Below are 14,989 nucleotides of genomic sequence, written 5' to 3' on the forward strand. Positions count from 1 at the left end.
TTGTAGACTTCCTCCAGCTCTTCAGAGAGCTCGTCACCGAGGCAGGCGCCAGTGCTGGCAGCGACCGGGGGACGCTGGCAAGGGAAGGCTTGGGCTCCGTCAGGAGCCGAAATCTGAAAATGATGATATGGAGTCATTCCTTCTCCGTCAAAAATTCTCCGGCCCCCATTCCGAGCACTGATAACGAGAACCAAATGAGCACGAGCGTAAGCACGAGTGTGAGCGCGGGGTCGATTTGCATCTGCAAACGGGAATGAGGAAGAGGGAAAGAACAAGAGGAGAGGACAAAGCCAAGCAAATGAGAGGTGCAAGGAGGGGGAGGGAGCGACTGAGGGGGGGGGGGAACAAGAGGGGGAGAGAAGGGGAAAAGCAGGGAGAGGAAATCGAGGCCTGTCTCCCCGAGTTGTGGGATTTCTAGTGGGATCTCTCTTTTCAAATAACATGAAAACATGAGACGTGAAGAAGAAGAAGAAAACACAGCAGAGAGCTTGCGTACAGTGGTCTAATTTCTCGTTCTGAAACTGAAAGGTCATTTCCAAAGCAACGGGCAAGTCGTTAAAAAATGAGCACTCTGCTATTTTTCCCTTTGGAAGGGTCGTAAAACAAAAAACGAAAAAAAAAAAAATGAGGAGGAGGAATCTGTGGATTCCTTTGCCCTTTGCGTGCACCACCACCACACCCTTCGTGTCATCAACAAACCAAGAGTGCAGCAGCGGCTCGATGAGTGGCATTAACGCCGGCCACCGCACTCCGCCACATGTGCCTCCCACAGCCATTATGCACCGTACCTGACCTGAGGTCAGCTCCCGGGGGAGACACCGGCACTGTGAGTCCTCCAGCAAGATGAAACCGCACGAGAAGCATCCAAGCGCTTCCTCCTCTTCGGCTGCAATTTGCCCATCATGCACGCATTCCTGCTCATGATGGAGGCCCACGCAGAGAGAGAGAGAGAGAGAGAGAGAGAGGGATAGAGATAGAGAGAGAGAGAGAGAAGGATGGGGGTCACTGGAGAGGTAGGGGGTGGGGGTGGGGCGGGCGGAGTGTTTGGATTTGGTTTCTTGAGCGCTAACATGACGGAGAATCCCCATTTTTCATTGTGTGGCCAGAGATTTCCGAGGGATCTACAAGGCCTGCTGCAGAGCCTCGTCACAGAGGGAACGCACCTCAAAGTTCGTGCGTAAAACGTTCAGTTTCCAACTGAAAGCAGCGCCGTTACAGTAGGCCTAGGAAGCCTTGTCAGATCGAGTTACTTTAACAGTCTGCAAACTCTGTGTGACCTCTCCGAGCTGTTTTTACTCTAAACAAAAGAACACAATTCAAAAAGGCTGTACATAACTGTTGCAGGCAGAAGGCCTTATTTTTTTTTAATGAAAGCAGTGCTGAGATTTCATTTTTAGATATAGGTTTGCTGGATTTACAGGTGGCTGTGAGGCTTATTTTTGGGTTGTTGTCCTTTAGTGTAGATAAAGTTCATGTAGAGTGGCCAGAATACCTTTGGTTATGAAATGGGCTAGAAAGAAGATTGCAGGCCTGTTTGTCAGAAAATGACAGATTCAATAAACCATTAGGCCATAGACTATTAGAAATGTCTGGGTATTTGTAACTGCTCACGTCAAAGGGAATCTGCCCATGTCACATCACGTGAACATCTCCATTTGCAACTACTTAGTTTCACTTCACAGAACTTTGCACCTCTTGCAACTAAGTAGTCTTGTTCACTCAAGCCCACTGAAAGATTGGGCTCAAAAGCCCTTCATCTTCAGATCACCCTTCATGTTGATGTCGTAGACTGTGTCTTAACTTAGGAGCTAGGCTGTTCGTTAAACCTAGTGTACAAAGAATTGGTTGAATGAGGCATGCTTGTATTATATACATGCCCAGATCAGGGCAAGGAATCATCCAATGTGTTTTTAAGACATCATTTATAGTGAGTTTATTTGCGAATATTTGTCATGACTCATAGATAGCAGGCTATGTACAGATCTCACATCAAAAATGAATAATATAAGCTTTGTTTCATAAATGTGATGGTGATGTTAAACCTATGTGTCAGAGTCTCTAAAACGTAGGTGGCAAAGATAGGGATGGACCTAATGGAGCATGATCAGTGAAGTTGCATTATAACGTTAGTTAGCTTCATTATTAAGGGAAACTTTGTACGACCAGACATCAAGTTGTGGCGTTATTTGATTGGGAAGCGTGATTTGTGGTTTAAAAGGAGTAGTGAAACAGGGTGGTGCGCACATCCAAAGAAACTCTGCACAAGTGCTGGGCAATTGTAGTAGACGGTAGAGAGGAGATGGTCCGCACACTGTTATAGCTCCAAAAATATATATTTGATTAATTTTAAAAAGGCAACGTTTCGATCCATGTGGATGAATGATGAAGATCCACATGGATCGAAACGTTGCCTTTTTAAATTTATAAAATATATGTTTTTGGAGCTATCACAGTGTGCGGACCACCTCCTCTCTATGGTTGAAAAGGAGTAGCAGGAGCAAGGGATGGAGAGAGTCTGGGAAACGTGCGGTTTTGTTAGCACTTAGCAGGTGGCAACACCATGAGGCGGTCAGATCATGTGCCTTATGGTGCATCTGCTTCAAGCTCTGCTAATCGATTCAGCGCCCGTTGTCAAGTAATCGTTCTGCACCTCACATGCAATCATCGGCTGATAGCGACCAATGCATCAGTTAAAACCTAAATGTTTTGGTCTAGCTCTAATCAGGGCCAAATGACCAAACCGAGCATCTCTTTTAAGTGTGTGTGAAGTGAAACACGGCACTTCAAGATGCCTGTCTGGGGTGGCCGGTTCCCCCAAGGCTCTGGATATCTGAGCTGCAGCTCTGGTCAGTGGGTCACGTCGCTTGCATCTAGAAGGTTCTACACCATGATAATCAAGAGCATCCGCTACTCTGACCTCCGTCTCACCTAAGGGTGTTAGTTTACACTATCCACTCAAAACTATTCAGATGTGTAAGAAATGCAGCTCAGGCAAGGGCATGAGCCCTTTTTTGCCTGAGGCTTACTGAGTCCTCTGTAGAGAAAAAGCTGGAAATGCCTGTAGGCATACATGCCCCCCTTTAAATTTAGATCACTCAAGCACTCTCCTGTAGACCAATAAGGCAGTAAGGGCATCTTTCCTAGTGATTTCAACAGTGTAGCACTTGAGTGGTGCTTCCATGTTCTCAGCTGCTCCTGCTGATTCCCTTATGTTCAAACACATTGACTGTTTAACTCGTGCCTTTGTATGGCGTACCCAAGCAAAGTCTTTCTTTCGCAAACATGCTTTCTGACATGTCTTTGATATGTGCCTTCGGAGATTCTCCTTCTGTTAAGTGTTTGTGCTTGTTTTCGTATTGCAAGCATCAAAGGATGACGCATAGCATCATCACTGATTTTGTTTTGTTATTCTACTTACATTTCAGCATTTCACAGTCTCTCTCCCCCCCCCTCCCTGTCTCTCTTTATGTCTCTCCCTCTTTTTTATTTATTCCTCTCACACATGTGTAATTATTTGTTCTGTGCAAATCAAGGAAGGAGAAATGAATAGCTTTTGCTCATGTTGTAAGATGCACGTCTAAAAAAAAAGAGTCAGATTTAAGGGATTAGCAATTCAATTTATCTATAATCAAATCATTCTAAAATAATACAACACAGGAAATTATTTAGACTCACCAGTGATTTAAACAGTTTGTCATGTGTGAAACATTACTGGGTCAGGAATTAATTATTGATTTTACTTTCATGTCCTGACAAGCAGTATGGCAATTATAACCAGATACTCGATGGAGAGCCTAAGCTCTAATTTGTCCTTGGCTTTGACTCAATACTATGCATCAGGCATTAGTGGTAACACTGTTGCTACAAATTAAATCACGGCTCGCTAATTTGCATTCGAAATTAATTTGTCTCACTGAAGATGGAGAAATGAATTGCACTGCGGCGATGGCTGTTTCTATCAGGAAGGATGTGATATTCTAACACACAAACACCTTAATCCTATTCCTGAAAAGTGACCTCATGCTTGAGGTATCGGAGCCTTACTGGCTCCACTTTGGTTCTTTCAGTTTCTTTTTTTTCTTTTTTTTTCTCTGTCATGTTTTCTGTGTGATTTCCTGCAAAGTGGTCTGATTCTTTGGGAGCCCAAACATGACTGTCTCTAGCCAGCCCTGGGCAGTGGAAATGGGCCTAATGATAGTCAGAGCTCGATGCAGCCCGTGTAACATTGCACCTCTCCCGTTAAGCAAGCAAGGCTGTCTCCCGTGTTTGTGTTTAAACATTTGGCTTTGAGAGAGTAACTCCCCTGGGCGCCAGGTCCTCACACAGAGACAAAAAAGGCGACGTCAGGAATTCAAACACAGGGCCTTTTGTGCCCTGACGGATTATTTTAGACTGCATCTGAGCGTCAGAGAAACTGTCATTTGTTTTCATTTGGGCCTTGAGTGGAACAGCCTCACATTGTTATGGAGACAATGACATGGAGATGTCAGGTAAAGTCTAACTATGTTACGTCGTGGACAGGCCAAGGGTTTGAGTTCGTACTGCTGATCCTTTTAGGGCACAGTCGGTGGGTGTTCAGAGAGATGGTTTAAATATCTGACGCGATTGCTTGAAAGCTATTTTCAGTCCTGAGCCATAACATGCCAAAGTTTGACATTTTGCTTATTTCTCCTGCGGTTTCCAAAACTAGCCAGTAATCAATTTCCTTATTTCCTAAATGTGTGTGTACTCAGATGTAGCCAAGCCAAAATGCTTTTTAACCACGCGGCGTATTAGAAGGAAACGCACTATCACAAAGTTTAACTTATCTATGATATGAAAAATCACATTTACAATTAAATGCTATTGGAACTCTGCCCTGGTTTAGCTAAAAATAGCGCTGTTTGGGATACAATAAAAGTTCTGGCTTTTTATCAGAGTATAAGTCCCAAGCGAAGCCAATAATAAATTCTGCTATAATTCTGTCTTTGACTAAAAGTAGATTTTCAACTAAATGAAAATACCACCAGTTATCCCAATGCGCAGTCTGTGTTATTTTATTCACGGCAATCTTTTCCAGATCTGTTTTTGTTATTGCTTGTTGTCAATGTCACTTTTTTTCCTCCCCTTTGTTGATGCAGTTGTTGTTGTCTTTGTGAAGGCATGTTGGGGCTTATTGGCTTGGCAGCAGCATTGCTGCGCTCCATGTCTGTATGGACTCATCCATCCCCAGCACCTTATGACGTAAGCAGCCTGCTCAGTTCTCTCTCTTTCTCTCTCTCTGTCTCTCTCTCTCTGTCTCCCAACAGCTATTCTCAACATGGACAACACGGTGGTGGATCTGGAGACCCTGCAAGCGCTCTATGAAAACGTAAGCCAACGCTGCACATGAAATGCAACATTCTTAAATCCACTCTGACATTTTTGTAGTTTTGGCCCATTTTCTGTTTGTCCTTAAAACGCTTTTTGCAAAAGCCTTATTAGCTAAAGTTGGGCCAAGCGTTTTCTTTTTTTTTCTTTCTTTTTCTTTTTTTTTTCTTTTTGGTTTTCTCTTCAGTGTTCTCGCTAGTCCAGCGTCTGGACGTAGAGCAAGATATTGTCTCTTACAAGACAGAGAGAGAGTGAGTGAGAAAGAGGGGGGAGAGAAAGAGGGAAATGTGCATTAAATACCAAAACAAACATGCAAACCACAGACCCCTGCTGGAATGTGTGAGGGAAACTGTGGAGACTGGGTTCTTCCAGGCCTCGCTGGGAGAGAGACAGGCATCTCACCACTGCGCACAACATGTATTTTAATGATGTTGGGGTTCCCGAGTAGACAGGACATGGAAATATACATACTTGTGTGTTTTGCCTGTAATAAGATATTATGCTCACTATTTTGCAACAGGCCCATGCTCTAGTTGCTGAAGGATTGTGGTTTCGTCTTTGATCTCTGAATCATCATTTAAATATTGGCCAGTCTACAATTAATCTTTCAATGGCATCCGCGGGTCGGACTTTTAGTACATGGAGGCTGATCAAAAGAGCGAGGGGTTTGTGCTGAGTTGAATTTTGCACTCATAAATCTTACTGTCAGAGTGGCACACACCCGTAACCATGAGATAAAGACAGGTTCCCTCGGCTATGCATCTTCATCAGGCGCGCCTGACGCCAAATCTGTCTCAATACGGCGAGGTGAAAAAAATACCGTCCTTCCCACACATCATCATATCAGCGGGAGATCATCATGAATTAGCACGCCATGCTTTTTTACCCAGAGTGACATCTCTCAGCGTGGAGGAAATGTCCTGAATAGTTTTGGTGAGGGGCGGAGCCACATTTTAATGATACTGATCGTGAGCAAAAAAAAAGTCAGGACACATGGATTTGTCTGCTGATATGTGCCATAAGCAGGAGATCAAAAGCTGTTGTTGTCTCACTTCACCCTTTTCTCTCTCTCCCATTGTCTATCTCTCTCTCATTCTCTCTCTCTCTCTCTCTCGCTCTCTCCCTCCCCTCCTTCCAGTCGTAGCCTAGGGGGTGTTGTTAAGTTGAGACATTTGGTTGTTTCTCTTTTGTGTGTGAGACTCCGCTCTGTCTCCGGCTTTCTTGCCCATAACCACAGTACACATAATGGTGAACCCTCCACCGCCGCCACTGCTGCCGCCGCCGTATCCTTCCACCCCTCACCCAGCCTCCCCGAGACCACAGTGCGCAGGGTGGTGCCACACTACCACTTCCCCCCCCCCCCCCTTCTGTGTGGGTTTGGGGTCCCACTCTCCCCCACTCTCTTCCCCTGCATGCAGACACCCGAGAGCTTCCTTAATTAGTGCTCGGTTCCCATGTTCTGAACCCTGCACCGAGGTTGTTGCGCAATAGGCTCAGTGGGGAGGAGCCAGCATCTTCGGCAGCAATATAGAGAGTTCATGCTAAGATCACTCTTCACTCTTCTCGATTCTCTTGATATTCTCCCAAAGCAGTGTTCATTTTAAGTGTCAATAAGGGTAAATGCATGTGGCTGTCAGAGCAGAGTACGGGCTCTGCTTTTCATCTGGACTATTTACACTTTTGATGTGCTGTAAATGGAAAACAGAGCATGCCCCTGTCAACCAATGGCAAAGTAAGCGAAAGGCTAATCGAAGAGTGCTTGATGCCCCCTCCTCTCTCTGGCATGAGAAAGTTTACGAGAGTTCATAGTTTTCCGACGCTTTGATTGCTATTCATTTATTTAAACAGAAATGTTGCTTATTCCCAGTAATAGCAAAGATTCTTGCTAACTTTTCGCTCAGGGCTAATGATTCACACTTGTGCCTTCAAGGCCATGTCTACCAGGAAACACATGGACTGTTATCCCTCCAAGTTGAGCTGTTTAAGTTGAATAAAGTATTTGTGCCAATATAGTTGATATATGGAGACACTAATGTTTTGCCAGTTAATTATTGTGTGTTTTTTTTTCTCGCTCACGGGGTCTGGTTCACACAGGACGTTCTATCGCCCTTCTCTGGACGGCTCTCAGTGTATATCCCCTAAGAGCACCGCTCGAGAGGTCAGCTGAGCCACAGTCCAAGGTCGAATGGCGTCCGGCTCCAAAATGTGCTTTGAATGTGAATGCTTTGAATGTAGCCTACTTGATGAGATGCTTTGGAAAAAGATGAAAATGCCAAGACCGAGGAGCTGCTTTATCTCCCCATTACGAAATTCCTTAGAGTTCTGGAAATGTCATTCTCAGGCATTCTCCCTCAACCTAGCAGCACATAAATGTCCGTATTTTGGCAAACAAAAATCTCAATGTCAAATGGTTTGCATTTTCACATTAGGAGCTGTTTCTTCATTTTCTTAGTAAAAACAACACTGATTGTTGATATCATCGACAGGTCAGTCATGCAATCTTGGGTGGCGATCAACCCAAATAATCAAAACTTGTGACATGACATGATAAGACTTGGACAAGGGTGTGCTTATGTTTTAAAGCAGAACAATGCTGGTTACCACCCACAAACACGTATTATCCCGCATGCTTTGTTAGTGTTATGAGGCAATAAAGCTTAATTCTTTGTTTAGCCATGGCCATGCATAACGATGGTGATTTATATGTGTGGATGACGTGCTTTGACACAGGATTTGAAAATGCTAAAAGCAGCTGTGCTTTGGCATCAGTGTTGTCCATTTGTGGCCGCAGTGCTAAAACATGGCCCTGTCCTGTCCACTGCACCACAGTCCTCTCACCACACCACCTCTGCTGCCGTTCCAGAGAGCCCAGCAGGACGAGATGGACAAGATAGAGAAGCACATGAAGTCCGTCAAAGATAAGGAGGACCCAAAGCCACTGGACAAACCTGAGCAGTAAGCACTTTTCCCGCTCAATACTGCACCGCACTGACTGTGTCGCCTGTGGGTGACCGACAGGAACCTCGAGAGTCCTGCAGCCGAGTGCATATCTACAGTAGTAGTTTAGCATTTCTGATGAAACCTTGTCAAAATGGGGTCATTCCTATATTCCCCGGGTCCTATGTTCCCCGTTTTTTCCCAAAAGGGTCCCATGTTCCCCAGTTGCAATACAAACTGGGGGAACATAGGACCCTTTTTGGGAAAAGCGGGGAACATAGGACCCTTTCTAAAATTTAAGAAAAAAAGAGTCCTATGTTCCCCGGTCCCATACAAAGTGGGGAACATAGGACCTGGGGAACATAGGTTCGCTCCCGTTAAAATGATTAGAATAGACTCATCCTAATTATGTGCTCAACTACACATCACTTCTCTGCTGTTTAGCTGTATACTGTAGCTGCTTGTCTTGTGTATCTATTATTGTTTATTTTGCAAAGGTGAAGGAAGGGTGAAGGTGAGTGGATGACAGAAAACCTCTCTCTCTCTCTCTCTCTGAACTCTCTGTTTGGTCGTAAAGGTTCCTGCTTCAGATTTCCCAGATCCCCAATTTCTCAGGGAGGGTGTTCTGCATCCTGTTCCAGTCCACGTTCATAGAGTGCATCGGCTCCGTCCACAGGAAGGTGGAGATCCTGCAGAGGGTCTGTAAGGTGAGGGGGGTGGGGTGGGAGGAGGGGGGAGATTTCATTTGCATTTTAATTGTACACACACAGACACTACTGGTACATAGGAATGAGGGGGGGGGGGGGGGAGTCAAGATTCCAGAGATTTTATTTGCATTTTAATTGTACGGGTACAAGATTTTTAGAGTCAACAACAATGCAACACTCGGAGTCAATACAGTGAAATAAGTACAACTAAAGAACAACGATCAAGTCCAATACAGGTCCCTTCTATATCCATACCATTGTCATAATCACACATTTAATTCTGGTTACTTTTAGTCATACAGAATATCAAAATGAATGAATTGTATTGAAGCATATTGTATGTGAGTTATATTTGAATACGAGACAGAACAAGCAAATAGGCAGAGCTTGTTTTCTTTCCTTTTCTTGATACATTTGGGTTTATCTTTTTTTGTAAATTACTTTTTAAACTGCATTTATTGCCATTTAATGATTTGTTGTAACGGTGTCCTGACAGACTCTGCAGACCGGCACAAGCGTCATGCAGGTGCTCGGCCTCATCTTGGCCTTTGGCAACTTCATGAACGGCGGGAACCGAAGTCGAGGGCAGGCGGACGGCTTCGCCCTGGACATCCTGCCCAAACTGAAGGACGTGAAGAGCAGTGTGAGTCTACAAGCTCGGCCCATTCCAGCCATCAGCACTCTTAGCATCAGAATGGCCTATTTTACTAGCGATAGTAATAATGATAATAAGGACAATCCTGCAGCAGTGATTATGGATAATAGCGGTAATTTGGGTGAGCTACAGCCATGTGAGTAATAGATCTGACAGTTGATGAATGACTAAAGTATTAGTGGTTGCAGTAGTAGTAATCATGGTGGTAGTAAAAAGTGGTGATGGCAATCATTGGCTTTTAGCCGCACCATGCACTCACATGTCTTAAGTACCCTTGTTCGTCTGAGTTTTGCTTTTGACTGAGTTGTTCAAATAAATGATTCTCTCTTTCTCTTGTTTTCTATCCTTTAACTCTCACCCTTTCCTCAATGTCTGTCTCTCTTTCTCTCTCTCTCTCTCTCTCTCTCTCTCTCTCTCTCTCTCTCTCTATCTCCCTCCCACAGGACAACACACAGAGCCTCCTGTCATACATTGTTGCTTACTATCTCAGGCACTTTGATGAGGTAGAGTATGTTTAAACTTCCTGTTTATTTGATTCCCTCGTTTTTTCCGTGCGAGGACTCCTCAGATATCCCGCCAGGTTTTTCATCATCGTCTCTGGCTCGGCGAACAACATGGCATGTTTTATATTATATTTATTTTCCTCCTGTTCGTTTACTATAGTAACTAATGGTTCCCTGCCTCCACAGACCTGTAGCTTGTTCCATGTGCTATCTGGCAGAGGATCCAAAAGAGATCTATTGTAAATACGTCGCGGAGCCAGATTAGGTGAAGTCAGCTAAGACGCTGTGGCCAAGATCAACCAGGCGACAGGCTCTCTTGGGATAAACTTCCACTGATTGAACTTATCATACTTTACACAGCATGAGTTCCTGTCCATGTGTTTGGGAGTGCACAGCTAATTGAATCTTTCAACACTATCTAGGCCCGGGAACATTTTCGAAAATGTCTCTTTCTCTCTGTCTCCTTTTGTTTGTGTGTGTGGGTGTGTGTGGGTTGGTTGGTGTGTGTGTCTGTGTGTGTGTGTGTGTGTGTATGTGTGTGTGTGTGTGTGTGTGTGTGACAGGACGCTGGCAAAGAGACGTGTGTCTACCCGCTTCCAGAGCCACAGGACCTTTTCCAGGCCTCTCAGATGAAGTTTGAGGACTTTCAGAAAGACTTGCGCAAGTTAAGAAAGGATTTAAACGGCAAGTTCCCTCACATACGCACACACACACACACGCACACACACACACACACACACACACACAGAGACACACACACACAGAGACTACGTTCTGTCAGCCCCCCCACACAAGTGGCCTGCCTGGTCTCTGATGTTTGGTTCTGATGGAGAAACACTACTCCACTGGTTTCAACCCCACTCCCAGAGCGAGCTGCCAGTCCTGCCACATATCGGGTGAAAACGGACGTCTATCTCTGTCAGTTTCTCACTGTCCCCCTTTCCTGGAATCATTTAACCGGGACACCCGCTGGTTCAGATCAATGTTGTCTATTGGCTTGCTGCAGGCCCTCCAGGCAGCATCGGGGCCAATCACAACAGCTAAAGAGAAATCGAAGCCAGTTGCCCCTCAGTGGATGTAGCTGAGCTCTTCTAAACGAGAGGTGATATCATGGGCGCTGTGATGGGCTGTGGTGTTCCAAATGCCTGTGCTTGCACAGAGGAATAGCCAAATTCAACCAATATCGTTAAACTTCAAAGGGCCAATGTACCTCGCTGAGTCATGGGTATCGTGGTGGGTTCCAGCGAGGGCACACCGAGCATCGCATGCGGTAATTGACCGTCTGTGGTTGTACGCGAAGGGCGGGTTTTTTTGCGTCTCTGTGTGATACGAAATGCATTCGCTGTCACCTCATGCAATGAGCCAGTGATGTCAGAAGTGGGTTAACAAATAGCATGTGTCTCTCAGTCAGACAGGCAAACCTGAACCAGATGCGGAGAGCCGAGCGGACTCCAGCCTCTCTGGATGTTGGGAGGTTTCACCGCCGTCCTTACGGGCTGTACGAAGCAACATGAGATTTGCATATCCTCATCTTCGAATCGTGATGGGTCTCATTTGGAAAACAACGCTGAACATCCTTCCATCTTTCTGTCTATCGTCTCTTGAGGGGAGGCCGCACCATGTAGGGAGACGTGCGTTGAAGGAGTGTGGTATTTATGTATAGCAGATGAGCAAAATGGATTCGGTTTCTGTTTGCCAGAAATTCCTGTTTCTGAAGGTTGCCAGGACGCTTTCTGTCACCTGTCAAATTCAATCTCCGAATTGTTTTGGGGCTTGATGCTTTCCGATATCTTTTCTACCGTTAAAACTCCAAACCACAGCGTGTGGACAACATAAGTGCAAACACATATGCGGAAAAGAGAGGTATTGCATAACCATACAAGCCAGCAGGCAAAATGTGTTGGAGTAAAGCATGAATAATAATAGAGACAGACAAACGTATTGACTGAGAGGAATGCAGACAGAAAGACAGGCCTAAGTCTATATTATCCGCTATGTCCTCAACTAGCAGCTATAACCTTTTATTGCATTCGTGACTTTTTTAAGGCATAAGCCCTGTGCCTGGGTGTTCAGTTTGCCAGTCATTGTGTCGGGGGGGGGGGGGGGGGACGGACACACCACGAGCTAACCCAAAATTAGCACAGTGTCACGACCTCTGACCCCCTCGGCACATTTGGAACACATGGACCCCGCCGTGCCCCCCTCCGGCTGAGCGGCTCTCCATCAGCGCGGAGATCAGAGGGAGGCAGGCCGGCATTAGCCAAGGTGTCATAGGTGAAATAGCAGGGATTAAGCACAACAACTAGTGTGAACGAGGTGTGGGAATCCGATTACACACGATCCCGACACCCAAACCCACCCCCACCCCCACCCCCCACCACCACCACCACCACCCCTCCACCCCTAACAGCTCGGGGCTCAGGGGAGGACCAGCTTTGTGGATGTTGGTCCGCTCCGTGGAGCTGAGCTTCTCTATTAGCAAGAGGAATCGGCGACTTTTTCGAAGTTGCATGCCGAGTCTGTATGTATGTATGGATGGATGGATGGAAACAGGACGATTTGATGATCAAATAATGTGGCCCCATCTCATGCACTTCTGCTTAAGAAATCAAGCCTTTGTGCTCTTCCTTGTCATTCAAATATTGCTCTTCTCTGTAATACAGATCAGTTCCTGAAATGATCTCTGGAGGCCATGCATCGGATATAGTTGATATTGATGCTAACGGCGGGCAACACCAATGTCTCATCGCTGGCCGCCACACAGCCATTCGAGGATAAGCTCAGGAGCAGATGTTGGCATTGCGATGGTGCATGGGGGGGGCATGGGGGGGGGGGGCATTCGTTTAAGGACACAGCGCCCGCGTGTGTACTCTTTTGCTGGCCGCAGGTCAAAAAGCTACCCCCCTCATGGCCAGATGCTAGTGTAATTACCATCGCGCACACAAGGGTTCTCTGGCATGCGAAGCACCAATCCATCACAGCCACTGATGAAGCGTGACTCAGAAGCATCCCCCAAAGACGCTTCGGAGGTCCTCGAACCAAGAGCATCACTCATCAAGCGGGAAAAGGAAAACAGGTGAACGAGACGGGACACATTAGCATCTGTGGGTGTTTAGCCTAGCATCATCCAGATGGCCTGCAGAAGAAGACTACTGTTTCACAGGGCATCCAAAGTGTATGAGGGGAAAGTTAGCATGTCCACTAACAAATCGATGGCAGCCTTTGTGTTCTCCAGGCAGTTCTTCTTACCTTCAAGAACGTATTGGTTACCAAGAATTAAACATGCCTTGGGCCCCATTTGTTATGATTGCTGCTTGTGTTAGGTTTTGTCAGTTTTTTCCTGTTTTAGTTTTTCGCAGAACAACTCACCAACCATTGCACCCAAGATTACAAAGGTTTTGTGGTATGTTGGTCTCACGACATCAACCAAGTCCACAGCGGTTTTACCACAACACGGTACACCATCATTTGTGTTATAGTGCCACGTAGGAAAAATTGGGCACTTAAATCTCCAGTAACCTATGGCGAGAAAGTGTGAGCTACAGGAAATTTGATATGAAGGATCACTACAACCTCTGGTACCACAGGCACAAATACACGCATACACATATGTGACCCTGTAAAGCGGAACCAGTCGTTTCGGTAAAATTTACTAAATTAAGTTATTGTACTCACGTGAACGGCCATAAACTAAGCTTTCCAACGATATGTTTATCGAGGGTATTACACAAGCTATCGCTAAGATAACCGCATCCAAAGTTGACATGGTTCTCCTGTCACGATATGCCAGAAGAGGAAAAATCACCTTTTTAAGCGGCGCGTGCACAACGGGAATGACAGCAAATGTGTTGAATCCTGGCGGGTTTAACAGTCAAAACGTATGTTTTTCCGTGAAATGCGTTCACGATATGAAACTGTAGACTGTATACAGTCAAATTATGCGAAAACGTGAAATTCAACATTTTAACCCGGAAGTTTGTTATTGTTGATTTTCTCAAAATAACGATGTGCGCAAAACGACTGATTTCGCTTTGAATGGTCACATATATGCAAACACACACACACACACACACAAACACACTGGCATATGCACCTGCACCTGCACAGACACACAGACACACTGGAATATGCACACACACCTGCACAGACACACAGACACACTGGAATATGCACACACACCTGCACAGACACACATGCACTGGCCCAGGGGGTTAAAGATGACAGGGGGCCAGAGGCCCTGCAAACCTGCACAGATGAAGCCCCACGGACTCACCCTTCATGCCTTCATGGCTCCCATTGTGAAGTCAGTTGGAGTCTGAGTTTAGTCATAGCAGTACTCAGTGACTACTGTAAGCAAATGTTGCATGTGGATGTGGGCGTAAATAATGGTCCCAAGCCAGATAGCCTTGGTGAATGAAGACATTCAGTTTCTGATTCAGATTGGAAGCGTTTCTGTGCGATTGGAGCAGCGATTGGAGGATCTTTTCATCTGAAATACGCATTTTCCCTATGAATTAAGAATTGTGAGTGACACATTGTTTATTTCAATGTGGTATGTAAGTGCATTAACAAGCGTTGTGCAGAATGGCCTTTCATCTGTATCCTAAGATGTGGGTTTAGGATTTTTCTCACTTTCTGTGCCGAAGAGGCTAATGAATTGTATGTAAAACTGCATAATTGTGATCTTTCATCGCCAGTAAAGATGACCCCCAGTAGATACATAATACTTTGTGTAGTTTCCAGTATAGCCTACCTTGCAAATAGAGGCGCAACGTCATTTGTTTCTGCCAAGAACTGCCAAAGTGTGCCAGGTCCTACAAGTAAGCCCTCAGGGTAGT

General features: G+C 45.5%; 1 protein-coding gene across 1 annotated transcript in view; it reads left to right on the forward strand.

The window, feature by feature from the left end:
* The window catches only part of fmn2a (formin 2a), a 47,199-nt gene that overhangs the window by 21,579 nt on the left and 10,631 nt on the right, over nt 1-14,989 (forward strand). The window contains exons 10-15 of the mRNA XM_062520376.1: nt 5,289-5,350; nt 8,213-8,304; nt 8,864-8,993; nt 9,490-9,636; nt 10,092-10,151; nt 10,715-10,835. Coding sequence (XP_062376360.1) covers nt 5,289-5,350; nt 8,213-8,304; nt 8,864-8,993; nt 9,490-9,636; nt 10,092-10,151; nt 10,715-10,835 — 612 coding nt within the window. The remainder of the gene's footprint in view (nt 1-5,288; nt 5,351-8,212; nt 8,305-8,863; nt 8,994-9,489; nt 9,637-10,091; nt 10,152-10,714; nt 10,836-14,989) is intronic.

Source organism: Sardina pilchardus, chromosome 18, assembly GCF_963854185.1.
Source record: "Sardina pilchardus chromosome 18, fSarPil1.1, whole genome shotgun sequence".
Taxonomy (NCBI): Eukaryota; Metazoa; Chordata; class Actinopteri; order Clupeiformes; family Clupeidae; genus Sardina; species Sardina pilchardus.